This window comes from Nuphar pumila, chromosome 12, assembly GCF_984573655.1.
Source record: "Nuphar pumila chromosome 12, dmNupPumi1.hap1.1, whole genome shotgun sequence".
In the NCBI taxonomy this organism is placed as follows: Eukaryota; Viridiplantae; Streptophyta; class Magnoliopsida; order Nymphaeales; family Nymphaeaceae; genus Nuphar; species Nuphar pumila.
In genome coordinates, this window is record NC_143260.1 from 88,855,388 (window position 1) to 88,870,262 (window position 14,875).

The 14,875-nt window shown below is 40.3% G+C and overlaps 1 protein-coding gene across 2 annotated transcripts; it reads right to left on the reverse strand.

The window, feature by feature from the left end:
• Positions 1–495: 495 nt before the first annotated feature.
• On the reverse strand, positions 496–13,976 carry LOC149821160 (uncharacterized). 2 transcript variants are annotated; one of them, XM_089982813.1, is made up of 3 exons: positions 13,017–13,976; positions 2,324–2,596; positions 496–911 (listed from the first exon to the last, which is right to left on the reverse strand). In XM_089982813.1, exons 1-3 carry the CDS (start codon positions 13,794–13,796, stop codon positions 645–647), a joined length of 1,320 nt encoding a protein of 439 aa, XP_089838939.1. In that variant the 5' UTR covers positions 13,797–13,976; the 3' UTR covers positions 496–644. The 2 variants fall into 2 exon arrangements, with proteins under 2 accessions (XP_089838939.1, XP_089838940.1); XM_089982814.1 differs by having other exon boundaries at positions 2,320–2,596; positions 13,017–13,939.
• Between the last annotated feature and the right edge of the window lie 899 nt (positions 13,977–14,875).

The window sequence follows — 14,875 nt, forward strand, 5'->3', positions numbered from 1 at the left end:
GGTTAACACCCATTTGTATATATCATCGTTAAAATAAATATAAACAGAAACCTCATAATTTAGTACTGATAGCCGGTAAACATTTAATTTGCCAAGGTGCTAACCACATTTTAGCCTTAATATGTGGAGAATAAACATGGTTAACACCCATTTGTATATATCATCGTTAAAATAAATATAAACAGAAACCTCCTCAGAGCTTCCAAGCAGCAATGAGATTGTCCTCCAATGAGGACAACCATACGGTAAGTACAAAAATTAATAACCTCCAGGCGATCAGATGAAGAACAAGAACCTCTCCACAGATTGCGCATTGATTCAAGGTCCGGAAGAAGGAACAGAACCACCAAATATGTACAATGTGAAAAATGAAGATAAGATCAATGGAAATGCACAATGCTATCATATTGCATTTTATCCACCTGCATAACTAGTAAGCAGACCAGAATTCCACATATATGCAACCCCTTATACACCATGCAACCTGTTCAAAGTGATAGAGACGTAAAAGCTCCTCAAGGTGGAAGGGGCTGTGAATTTATTCAATAAGTTGAACTTCTTTCAGAAGCATTTCTCACCAGAAAAGCGAAGAAAAACTCATGGAGATTACAATTCGATGAAAAAGAAACAATGTTTAGCCTTGACTATGAACTACCTCTTTCAAGTTTATCAATCTCTTCTTGCCTTTTTCGTTCTTCCTCCTGCAATTCTCTTTCTGCATCCTCCTCTTCTTCTTTCTGGTCCAGATCTTCAAATTCCTTCTCTGCTGCCATCGCCTTGATTATGGGATCTCTTAGTTCAGATATCAAGCCACCTCCAATCTTGTATTCTTCCTCGTTCCCAACCAAGAACAAACGTTGGTCTGCACCAGTAGTCATAGGAATGTCTACCGCAAGCAATCTCATGTCATACTGTCAAAAAACACAACATACAATTATTTCTGAAAATTTTAAGAAAAAAATCTAGATTTCATGAAGTATATCGACCACAAAGTCCTAACCATGAGTTCTCAGTCATATGATGCATGCCAAAATGAAGGTACTGGAGGTTTAAGTGTGTAGAGGAAGAAGCAATAAAGCTGGTCAATGTCATAACAGACCTTTTTTAGAATGCCTCTTTGAGGTGTGAACTAATACAAAACTTACAGAAAAAAAAGGAAGCAATACAAGGTTATGCAACTAAACTTGAGTAGATCCCATGATCTGCAAACTCAAGTCTTTATGACAAACAATATCTTAAATGGCTTGTGCTAGTTCAAACCAAAGATGGCTTTGTTGCTAATTTCACATACTTGTATGCATTACCTCCACTGAAATTGGCAATTTGAAAATGCAGCATGCCGCTCATCTACTTCATGCGAAAGTAGTAACAAGATGATCATTTGAAGAACTAGAAAGATATGGGCGATTTATAGCCTGAGACACAAATTCCAATTCCAGGATTGTTGAAATTTAAGCCACTTGGCCTTGCCAGATTGACTTAGACATGGATTCAGCAACTCAGACTCAGTCATCAATTTCATGCCTAGGCTGGCAGAGTGAATGTCACCTCACATGCGCTTTGCTTGTCAGTGTTACAGAATGTACACTAACAGGGTCAAACTCAAGAAGTTACTCAATTAACACAACTCCAAGTTGCATCCTTGGTCCCTTGTTATCCTGCTAAACTAATGTAGTAATGTTTGAAATTTTGACCAACCAGTCCATGTTGGATAAAAACTGAGACAAACCAAAATGGTCAAATACATAAGAAAGCAACCAAGAAGTTACTTTGAAAAAAGTGTCGCCTGAGAAAACTCAAGTGGAAACCTTCGAGTATCAAGTTGAGTTGCCGTTCGGAATACCAGGCAATCAGAAACCAATTCAGAAAGAAACTTGCAGTAGTAATGTTTGAAATTTTGACCAACCAGTCCATGTTGGATAAAAACTGAGACAAACCAAAATGGTCAAATACATAAGAAAGCAACCAAGAAGTTACTTTGAAAAAAGTGTCGCCTGAGAAGAAAACTCAAGTGGAAGAACCTTCGAGTATCAAGTTGAGTTGCCGTTCGGAATACCAGGCGATCAGAAACCAATTCAGAAAGAAACTTGCGGTACTAATTAAAATGAACAGAAAGACAAAGTTGTAGTACAAGGCATCATGTTCTTGATTCAATTTGCTCAACATACCAGAATCTAGACCTTAACAGCCCAAACTCCAGACATCTCAGAGGAAAGTCACACAAAAGGAGAAAGAGACAACCAGTTCAAAGCATATACTGTTTTGCAATCAATTCCTAATACAGCAGAAATTTCTTAAAAAGCATGGGAAGCACAGAACAAACCTGGCCTTTTTTCTTCTTGACTTCAACACTCACAAGACCTTTTCTTTCAGAGCCTCGAATTGGAAATATGAGAAAGCAACGCTTGCTACTAAGCCTAGGCTTAAAGTTTTTCACACGCAGCCCACTTCCAGACATGACATATGCTCTAACATCTGTCCCTGATAGAGGAGCACCCATAACCTCAAGAATTCCAGCTGATGTATTCAGCCTCCTTAACGCCATTCTATAAATCCTATCAGGATTAACAGTAAATCTTGAGCGAGCATAGATACCCTGTGAAGAATTGGAAATGAAACATAGGCTTCAGTTCTCAATCGTGACATTGCTACAGGTGCATAGCAAAGCAATAAATAGTTCAACAGCATACAAATCTATTTTTAAGCATTCATAAAATGTTAAATGCTGAGCAAATTCATTCTATTAGATTCTTTTTCATTCATCTGAACGAAAGTCTGGAATTCATGGCTGACAAACCGGATTCAATTTTTTTCCTAGACCAAAGGAATCCCAAACTGCTCCCTATCACTTGTAATTTTGTAAACACAATACAAGGATGCAAGGATCCACCATCTTACTGCTGCCTTTTTCCATGTGCTCTTCCCTTATGCTTCATCTTCCCTGAAAATTGAATTCCTTAATAGCTAAAGATCATTTATATAATTCATATTACGATTTGAATGCTTGAACTATATATTGAAATTTACTTTCTTTAATAGAGACCTCACTTTTTCTATTTACCTGATTTAGGTAAAACAATCAAAAAATGTATGCATTACTTTGAAAACATACAACTTTAATGGCACACATAAAGCTCTCTCAAAGTTCAGGATTTTGTAGACTATCACTTGTAGCATGGACCACAAATATTCACCAGAGAAAATATTCCGAGGCATTCTTCTAATAACATATATATTCTTCTTTCAGTGGATAGTCAACCTCCAAGTTTCAGAACTCTGTTAGAAAATGGAGCAATTCTACCACTCAACTACTGCATGATTAGCTCATTATATGTTGGATGTAGGAGACCAACCATGGTACCACCTACATAGCAGGAAAACTACAACAGAGAAACCATGGTGATCATAAAATGCTTGAGCTTTTAGCAACTTCTTCAAAAACATTACAAGCAACCATGGACAGGAACACTGGCAGGAGATAGAAACAAAAGAAGAAAGGTTGTTAGGGATTCAACTTGGACTTCATCAAGCAACCAGACTGACTACACAGAGATGCCTTGAATCAACAGCCTAATGCATATGTTTGTCTCCTGCTATTCATCCAAAATTCACACCATGCCATTAATCTCCTTAATCCATTTAACGATTCTACCAATTCTTTGTGTTGAATCTTCAACATACATCAGCAGTCAGTAAACCTCAATTACATTAAGTGAAACATCAAAACAAATCCAACAGTGGTCACCAAAATCTCCCTGTGATTCAGTCTTCAGAGAATAATGTAAAGTTGTACATATTTTTATATTGTATACATATATATACATATTCATGTATGTATATGTACAAGGTATATATATACATATATGTATGTATATGTATATATACATATATTCTGTATATATTATTTTGTAATTCAAAATATTATTCTTTGTTTTTTTTTGTTTTAGCTAAGGCTACTAGCTGTTAGGACTAGTTTAACGGCTAGTATTTCTAGCCGTTAGACTAGCCTAATGGCTAGCTTGGGCTGCACTATAGGGGATTCTCACCCCTCTTGTATTATGCATTCTTTGTGCATTTGATCCCTCAATAAAATTAATATTTTTTAAGTATATTGTGTGCTGTCTTATGATTCAACCTTGTGCCCTTAGTGGCCATTGTGCTTCTGCCCTTAGTAGCTCATCTGTCCACTCTTGTACTTGTGACCTTGGGGCTGGTGGATCTATCTTCTTGGTGGTTGCTTCATTACATGGTATCATAGCCATTAGCTCTTGATCCTAGAAGTTGAAGATTCAAGGCATCTCAAGTGAAAGGATCGTGGTTCGTAAGTTCATGATCTCTCCATCAAGCGCTCATGGTTCAAGTATCCATGTTATCTCTTCCTCCACTCTACACTCTCCACTTTATTTTTTCTCTTTCTCTGTCTCTCTAGCTCTCTTCTCTCTTTCTTGTCTTTATCTATGGATGACAACGACAATGTCACAAGTGTGTATGTGAAGCTCAATGATACAAATTATGTTATGTGGTCATCAATTATAAAATATCACATATGGAAAAAGGGCTTATAGGGATTAGTCGATGGTTTCGATGTGGAACCCAAACTGGTTCTCACCAAAGTTGACAATGGGAAGAGTGTTGAACTTCAAGGAGAAGAAAATACCAAAGCTATAACTGAATACGAAAAGAAGTGGAAAGAATGGAAAATGGGACACTCTAAGATAATGTCTTGACTTATTAATAGTGTTGACATTGAAAAGTGTTCTAGTTTGGCAAAATTTGATTACGCCAATGATGTTTGGAATTTTCTCAAGAGCATGTACATGTAAGATTTTGCCTCTTGGAGTATCGTTGATGCAGAAGAAGAGAAAGACGATGAGAAAGAAGGGGACGGCTGCAACAAATGGTCTGATCCCTCACACAGAGATCATGCCCTATATTTCATATATATGTGTTACAGACTGGATCGGGTCTGGATATTACATAACCTTACATCAGTTCCATACCCGAATACAAATACAAGATGTTATACATATTCTGATATTCGGGTCCAAACCCGTAACCCGAAAACATAAACAGTTTCAATACCCTCCCTCAAGTTGTGCATGGTCGCGCACCATGGACAACTTGCTTTTCAAGAACCAAAACCGTATGCTGGTAAGGCCTTTAGTGAAAAAATCTGCTACTTGATCTATTGTTCGAACGTAGGCTGGTTCAACTTCTTTTTCTTCTACCTTTTGCCAAATGAAATGTTGATCAATCTCTATATGTTTTTGTACGGCTATGATGAATGGGATTGAAAGTGATCTGGATAGCACTCTGATTATCACATAGGAGAGTAGTGGGTAGAGTAGGTTCTCCTATTTCCATCAAAAGATGTCTCAGTCATGTAACATCTATTGTTGTTGCTGCCATAGACCGATACTCTGCCTCAGTACTAGATCGTGCAACTGCACGTTGCTTCTTACTACTCCATGCTATTAAGTTCCCATCGATAAAAATACAATACCCAGAAACTGACCTTCTGTCATCCGAATCTCCAGCCCAATCAGCATCTGCATATACAACTAGTTGATGTTGCTCCCCTTTGGTCTTAGCTTGATGATAGATTAAGCCATCCCCAAGAGTACCCTTTAAGTATCGAATGATTCTCTTGACAACGTTCATATGCTCTGTGTGTGGGTCATGCATGAACTGTGAGACTTGATTCACTATATACACAATGTCTAGTCTTGTGAAAGTTAGATATTGAAGCATACCCACAAGGCTGCGATATTGTCGGGGTTCTCCATATACTTCCCCGTCCTGAGCACTGAGCTTATGATTCAACACACTGGGAGTGGATAGGGGCTTGCAATCCTTCATACCTGCCTTATCTAATAAATCTAGGGTATATTTGTGTTGAGTTAGTGAAAGGAAATTATCCCGCCGATCTACCTCAACCCCCAAGAAATAACGCAGAACCCCCAAATCTTTCATTTTGAATTTTCGACTTAGTAGAACTTTTGTAACTTCTATATGTTCATCAGAGTTCCCAGTAATGATAATATCATCCACATAGATGAGAAGCAATGTACTGACCTGACAATCCCGAAAAATAAATAGAGAGTGATCGAGGTGAGACTGAATGAACCCATGTCGTTGAACTTCAACAGAGAAGCTATCAAACCAAGAACGGGAGGCCTGCTTTAGCCCATAGATAGCTCTTCGTAATTTACAGACATGAGTGTTGGGACTGTGTTCTGCATAACCGGGTGGTTGCTCCATATACACTTCTTCTTTTAGACTACCATGCAAAAATGCATTTTTGACATCAAGTTGACTGAGAGTCCATCCATATTGAACCGACAGAGATAAAATTAGTCGAATGGTTCCCATTTAATAACAGGACTAAAGGTCTCATCATAGTTTTGTCCATATTCTTGAGTGAATCCTTTGGCTACAAGTCTCGCTTTGTAGCGTTCAATGGATCCATCAGGTTTATACTTGATCTTATAGACCCATTTAAAACCGACAACATTTTTGTCTGAGGGCCTAGGAACAATTTGCCAAGTTCCACATTTGAAGCAGTGGGGCGCCGACTGCTGCGTTTCTTGGGTACTGAGTGGAAGCGCTCGGCTCCCACGACGTGTACGGTGCAGAAAACAAACAAATAGCAACCATCGTAACACAGTTGTAAAGTTTTTATTCCAATGAACTTTCAAATAAACAATAAACTGAATAGTAATGGGTAGAAAGTAAGTAACGACAATGCTAGAATCTGAAAATCAAATGAAGAAAATACTGACAGAAGAAAAGACAAAAGGGGAAAGCTGCAAAAAAAAAAATGAAAGGCTGCTGCGTTTTTTCAATATTCTCTGTCTTCTTACGAAACCCTAGGCAGCTTATTTAAAGGACTTCAGTTTGGATCTTGGTCTCGGGTCTGGACCCAGACCCGAAACAACGTCCGCGTGTTGTTGGGTCTGTGATGCCTGGGCCTACTCTACATCATTCTCCCCGGGTTGGGAAGAAGTCGGCTCCGACGACTTATTGTCACCACACTGTTCACAATTCCATCTAAAAGTTTGGCCAAGTTTTGGGCATGAACATTTAAAAGTACATTCCGCCTAAGATAATGTAGCACTCAGTGATATTCATTGCAACTTGTAAGTGATCGAAACTCCTTCCCATAATCGCCACAAGGTACGTAAAGAGATCTAGTAGCTGCAGTGCCATTGAAGGTGCTTGAATCACTGTGGCTCCCCATAGTTGCATATTGTCCTCCAGAAAAAAAAGTTCATCAGCTAATTCACCCCATATCTTCTGAAAAAACTTAGCCAGCTCATTTGCAAATGGAATGATTCTATCACCAAGATGTTCAACGATCAAAGATACCAAGTATGAAACTACCACCTTCGATTCAAACATTTGCACCGCTCCAAACAACTTGAAACGCAGACTCCAACGCATTGGGAAACAATCAAAAGGAACTAGTTCGTAACAGTTATCATCATCAATAAGAGAATACAAAGACCAAATTGTTGCAAGTTTAACTGCTAGATCGTCATCCTGGAGCAAGATAATCAAAGCATACCACACTGGTTTCCTTAAGACGCCCTTGATCTCTGAAACCCATTTTCCAAAAATCCATGCAACTTTTCGATGTATAATTCACTGATTAGGATGGTTATTTGAGAGTTCAAGAGACAAAACCCTTTCATACCAAGTCTTGAAGCTGTGACATTTTGACAGTTCGTGATATGTATGTCCAGCAGAACCATAGGCAGCTTCCTTGAGAAACAAGGCAATCAGTATTTCAGGTTCTATTGCTGAGAATCCAATCATTGCTACATGAAGAGTGGAAACCACAAAAGGGGCTAGAAGATTACTATGATTTTCAGGTAACATAATGAACAGAGCTTCAACACAAGGCCTGAGCTTTTCAGTTTTCTGCAACAAATCCTGCTCTTGATGGAAGCTTTCAGGATCTCGATTCCACTCCTCTAAGTCATTTGTTTCGGGTCCAATAATGGCCTTGCTTGATAGCTTTATTGGCTTCTTGAGGAAAGCCTCAAAGGTAAGAGACTGCATGACTGATGATTTCAAGATCACCATTTTTTCGCTTGATATATTATCATGGAAGACCTGCCGCTTCTTTCACCATCTCAAGTAGAGGAGGACTGAGAGTGATGTTGCAGCCAATTCAACAACAGTTGCAAAACGTTGTTTTTGTTCACTGATTGGTTGAAACAGTTGTTGATGGTCCCGCTCCCGAGGACCCAAAGGATGGTTCCCTATCCCAGGCCCTGTTTTCACAAACTCGGGTCTGGACCCTCTTGGGTCCGAGCCCGTCCCCAAGAGTTCCCCTGCTCCCTCATGATCACTTTCAGTGGAGCATGTGCAGATGAAAGGTTGTTGATAATTTGAAACAACAACAGCCTTGCGCATCTTAACAATGTTTGTAGTTTTGTCACTGCCACCAAAACAATCTGAAACAAAGAGGGCAAGCACAAATGCCCTTATGAAGTTATCAACCTCACGTATTCTGTCTGTTGACTGCTTTGACTGCTTTAGCCGAGAAAGCAGTACTTGTGTTGACAATGCAATTGCATGCAACTCCTCATCCCTATGTGATGCAGTGGATCCTTGATTCGGCTGGAGCGGAGGACTCAGATCAGAATAGGGAGGGAGAACCGAAGGTGTAGTGGTGAATCGGGCAGGCTGAGGGTGAATCGGCTGACCCGTTTCTACAACGATAGGGTTTCCACGAGTTGTTGTCTTCTTGCTTCCATACGCAGGATCCTCGAAAATTTTTGCCTTCCCGGGTCATGCCGTCGCGCCTCGATCGGCAGCCAGGCCCAGCGCGATGCTAGGACCCACCATATGGGACCGTCCCAGCAGCTCGCGGCCACGGGCCTGGACCTTCGGCAGGACCCAGCATGAAGCTGGGGTCCTGCAGAGCAGGTCCAGCCGGTGGTGCAGCAGTAAGGGCTTGCTGCAGAGAAAGGGAAACACCCAAGGGAGGCGGTGTACCTACGTGGTTCCTCTGGTTCGCCTGGAGCGGAGGAGGTAACTCGGAATAGGGAGGGAGAGCCGACGTTGGAACTTCGTCTTGGACAGGCTGAACGTGAATCGGCTGGCGACCCTGATCTGCCCCCTGCTTTTGGGTTGACGTTGCACGCCCCTCTCCCTGTGTTTCGAGGGCGACTAGTCGGGCCTCCATCCCATCCAGTTGTTTTGAGATGCCCACGATTTCTCTGTTCATCCTCGACATATTTTTCTCCATTCTGGTCATCCTTCCCAACATACGTAGCATTGGACTCTTGCTGTCGGCATCCTCCTGCTCGTTTCCATTCGTCGGATCGCTCCTCGCCTCCTGAACCATATCGTTGACGACGAAGGAGAACCTGGGCTCTGATACCATTTGATGCAGTGGGGCGCCGACTGCTGCGTTTCTTGGGTGCTGAGTGGAAGTGCTCGGCTCCCACGACGTGTACGGTGCAGAAAACAAACAAATAGCAACCACCGTAACATAGTTGTAAAGTTTTTATTCCAATGAACTTTCAAATAAACAATAAACTGAATAGTAATGGGTAGAAAGTAAGTAACGACAATGCTAGAATCTGAAAATCAAATGAAGAAAATACTGACAGAAGAAAAGACAAAAGGGGAAAGCTGCAATAAAAAAAACGAAAAGCTGTTGTGTTTTTTCAATATTCTTTGTCTTCTTATGAAACCCTAGGCAGCTTATTTAAAGGACTTCAGTTTGGATCCGGGTCTCGGGTCTGGAATCGAACCCGAAACAACGTCCGCGTGATGTTGGGTCTGTGATGCCTGGGCCTGCTCTGCATCAACATTCATGCAAAGCTTCCATCTCCTCATTCATAGCTTCAACCCACTTAGTCGACATGTATGCCTGCGAGAAGCTGATGGGTTCATCCTGCTTTTCAATCTGTGAAACGAATAACTGTAGATCCGTGGAGAAGTTGTTATAATTGACCCATCGCTCAATAGGATGTTGAATTCTTTCCGTCCTCCTGGGCTGCACATCGATGTGTTGATCATTATTCTTGTGGCGTCGTTCATAGACGACTCTTTGGAATTTTGCGGCATCTGAAGTAGGCATGATAGGAACCTGTATATTTCTCAGCCCTTCTGGCTGAGGCTCTACATTGGTCTCACTTCGTTCAACTGGTGGGGTATAGCATGGGGTGACATCATGTGTCCCTGTTGTGTCCAGTTGGTTAAGTAACTCAGTGGCAAACCATGACTGATACCACTCGACATCTTTGTTGTGTCCATCTATATTCCCTGAGTTCTCAAGAGTGTTTTCATCAAACACAATATTTCGTGAGACTCTAATGCGATGAGTGGTGGGGTCATAGCATTGATACCCTTTGTATTGATCAGCATATACAACAAACTTGCACCTGCATGCCTTGTCCTGGAACTTATCACGTTGAGAGCTATCAATATGAACATAACATATGCAACCAAACACTCGTAATTCATTATAATCATGCTAAACCTCGAAGAGTACGGAATAGGGAGATTGATTCTCTAGTAATCTCATAGGCAGACCATTTATGATATACACAGCAGAATGGAAGGCTTCCGTCCATAAACTCATGAGAATCTGAGGGTCATGCAACATGCTTAAAGCACTTTCCACAATGTGTCAATGTTTTCTTTTCGCCACACCATTTTGTTGTAGTGTATGTGGGCAAGATATACGACGACTTATTCCATTATCTTGGAAAAATTTAGTAAATTTCTTTGATAAATACTCACCCCCTCCATCACATTGGAAATATTGAATTTTGGACGAGAATTGATTACAGACTAGGGCGTGAAATGAGCGAAAGAGCTTGAACACCTCAGATTTATGTTTCATAAAATAAATCCAAGTGTATCTAGAATAACTATCAATGAAGACAACATAATAACGACTACCAGACAAAGAAGGTTGTGGGGCAGGTCCCCAAACATCAGAATAGACAATTTCAAATGGCACAAAAGCTCTTTGATTTATTGAACTAAAGGGAAGGACATGACTCTTGCACAATTGACAGCTGAAACAAAGAGAAGTCTCAGACTTAACACTTAAACTAGACTGTGGAACAAGTCCACTTGACATAAGTTTCTCAATGAATGATTTATTACAATGACCCAAACGGCGATGCCAAATCTCTGGCTTATTACACTGAGACAAACTAAAACAATCTTTGAAGGACACTGGGTATTCTGACTGACCGGCTGACGAACTTGATAAAGCACCACGAACAGGAGAAAAAGATTTCTTGAGGACATACATATTTTCCTATCGTTCTCCTTCAACGAGTGTCTTCTTCGTGAGAAGATCCTTGACACGTACAGAAGAAGGAGTAAATTCGATGGAAGAATTAGTATCATCAACAAGTTTGGAAACAGAAACAATATTTTTGACAATACTGAGAGAATGATAGACATTAGATAAATTTAATGAAGAATTAAGAAGTGGAAGATCAACATTTCCAGTGTGAGATATAGAATGAAGAGTACTATCTCCAATTTTAATATGAAATTTCCCATGGTAAGGAATGGGTTTCAAAATCTTACCAACATCACCTGTCAGCCCCGGAATCAATGCACCAAGTCGAACATAAATGACCTTGGGTGCGTTGACTGCACCCAGGGTCAGGTTGACCGCATTGGGTGCAGGTGCGGGTGTGGGTGCGGCACCTAGTTGGAGAATCCCTGTGACATATAGGGAAAAAATTTCTTGGCAAAAAAAAAATTAAGTCTGAGAAATTGGACCAAAATGACCCTAGGTGCGTTGACCGCACCCTGTGTCGCACCCCCGTCGCGTCGGGTTGTGTCGACGCGGGTGCGTCACCCTGCTAGCCGAATCCCTGTGACATAGTGTATATGTTATACATATGTATATACATATATATTTTTTGTATATATTTTTTTTCTAATTCAAAATATTATTCTTTGTTTTTTTTTTTGGTTTTTAGCTAGGGCTACTAGCCATTAGGATCAGTCTAACGGCTAGTATTTCTAGCCGTTAGACTAGCCTAACGGCTAGCTTGGGCTGTTCTTTGTGGATATATAGGGGATTCTCACCCCTCTTGTACCATTCATTCTTTGTGCATTTAATCCCTTAATAAAATTAATATTTTTAAGTATTCATTTATCATATATAAGCCTTTTTTAGTCAAACATGCATCACTTCCCTGCGCTCTTAAGATATTTTCATTAGCTAGCCACATGCTCCTTATTAGGTTAAAAAAAAGCTTTGATAAGCTTTTTTCTTACTGTCCATAGTTCCTTGACGGTCCAATATCCCTTCTTTTAATCCTTTTTGTTCTTGCTTTGCAGCCACCTCTGACTAATGGTTCCAAAAATGCACAAATAAGAGTTCAATCCATAGAAGATTTATGGGGCATATCAAGTCACTCTCTCCACGTATGGACCAAGAAACATGCTAGCTGAAAATCAAGCATCATGGAGGCATTATTTGTACTATGACACACCTTCATTAGAGAACCTCATCTTGCAACCTTTAAGAAGCACTCTTAATACTAGTGAAAAACCAAAAGTGGAGCCTAAGAGGAAAATTAAAGACCGTATTTATAGTACCGTGATCTTCTGGTCAGTATAAATTCAAATTGTGTAGCTGGTGAAAACCAAGAGTGGAGCCTAAGAGAAAAAGTAAACAATTTATTTATAGTACTGCTATCTTCTTCTCAGCATAAATTCCACTTTTGTAAAGAGGCTGAAGAAAATGATAAATGAGCGTGTCATTGCACATGTTTATGCAAACTCCCACACCATGCAGACTGTAAGATTCCAAATACTAGAATGGCATGCATGAACTTAGTGTAGGCTTGTTTACAATGCCAAGATACATAAAGCAACACGGCACAATTTAGCACTAATAAACAAAACAAGAATCCAGTATGGTGCATAAAGGGTGTAAAGAATCGCAATTTGGAAAATCCATGTAGACATAGAAAGCAAACAAGTAGTTTAACAAATTTACAAGGATCAAATCTTACCGCAAATGCGACGATTGCAGATGCAAGAGCAAGAAACCCATATTTGGCCATGCCTTCAGATAGCCCAACAAACAAACTAGCAATTCCAAACATAATTCTCCATAGAAGAATGCATAATCCGACGCCAAGCGCCCCCACTAACACCAAGTAATTCCTCTTCCAGAATGACTCAATGTGGAGCCCCACTGCTTCTCTATAACCCAAAGACATCGATCTAGCGGCCTCCAGAGGCCTAGCCAGCCACTTTGACAACTCCCCACTAAAAACCTTACCAGATTCTGAATTCCTCATAACTGAGAAAAACCTCTTTCGCATTTCTGAAGGCAATGGTTTCAATCTCATTAAAGGAACAACCTTTTCGGCGAAGGTAAGGCCCTCTTGGTACTGATTTGAAGAGAATTTGGTGGTTAAAATCCTAGAATCAGAATGACCCATTAGAGAAAACCCCTTTTTGATAGGTGGGTGGGAGTAAAATCTGAAGAACCCCCCAAGGGGAAGCTTCTCTGAAATGGGTGAGTAAATTTGAGGTTTCTTTGATGGGTTTGAAGCAATCTGTGAGCCCAATGAATACAAATAAGAAAACCCATGTGGGGGATTGCTACCATAATGGTCTCTTTGGGGAATCCTGTGAAATGGAGAATACAAATCGGATTTTGATGAGAATTGGTGGGGAAATTTTCCATTTGCCGAAGTGGGTTTCGTGGTTTGGCCGTGGAAATATAGTCTTGAGAGGCCCTGGACGATAGTTCTGGAGGGTTTTGATGAATTGGGAAGTGCCATTTTGGGCCTGAATTCAACTAGAAAGTTGGAAGCAGTACCTCTTTCGCTTGTATTCTTTGCGTTAGAGATGGGAATATCGGTCTCCAGAGACGAAGAAGATGCATTCTTTTGGAATAGAGAACGTGACGAGATCTCTGGTTGGGTTTTTTGGTTCTCGCTGTGGTGGGAGGTGAAATTGAAGCGGCCGAGTCGATTGTCATTGGTGGGCCGCTGAAGAAATCGCCATAAATACCTTCTGGAAAATCTCGGCAAGAAAAACGTCGCGATAAATTAAGATTTGTTGCTTCGAGGGGAAATCTCTGTTAAATATCGATATTATAAAGAACACCAAATCATAAAAGACGTAAACTAATTGTTAAGTAAAAATATAAAAAATATGAAAAAATGCATTCTGTAGCGTTAATATCTGAACAAAAAGTGAATTAAAATAGGCGATATGTTGATAATACCACTTTTTTGAAATATTGAGATAAAGAGTCAGAGTATTTCAATATTTTACTAACGGGGATTGGGGATGGCACAAGGAAAAGCATAAGTCCATCCCGTGCAGGTTTTGATTTTAACCTTCATCCCTGTTTCATGTCTTCCATCCCCGGTCCAAACCAGGCCAGGTGGGGTAGGGCCCCGTTTCCCCCGGTCCACTTCCATCCCTAGATAAAGTGGTTAAATATCCCCGATAATTGTGACAAACCACCCCTAGGTCAACCTCTGCTTGGTCAACAACTTGTTCCAAAACAAGCCCTTTTGATCCATCCTAGGTGTGTCAATAGACCGATATTTGATCGATATTTGACTCCATTTAGTCAGATCTGGTAAGCCAAAATCATATATTATTATGACGATTTAGAATATGGTCTTGAATTTTATTACCAAATTGAACAATTATCCAAATTTGTTGGATAGATGTATCTTATTGCATGTAAAAATTCGGATTAAAGTATGAGCTTTTCTTCATTTGAATTCAAATCGGACTCCAACTCCGATTGACCAATATAATTGATCGAAAACCAAACTGTTTGCATCCCTAATGGACATCGGGTCGAGTACCTGATAGGCAACCAGGTATTGGACCGATACGA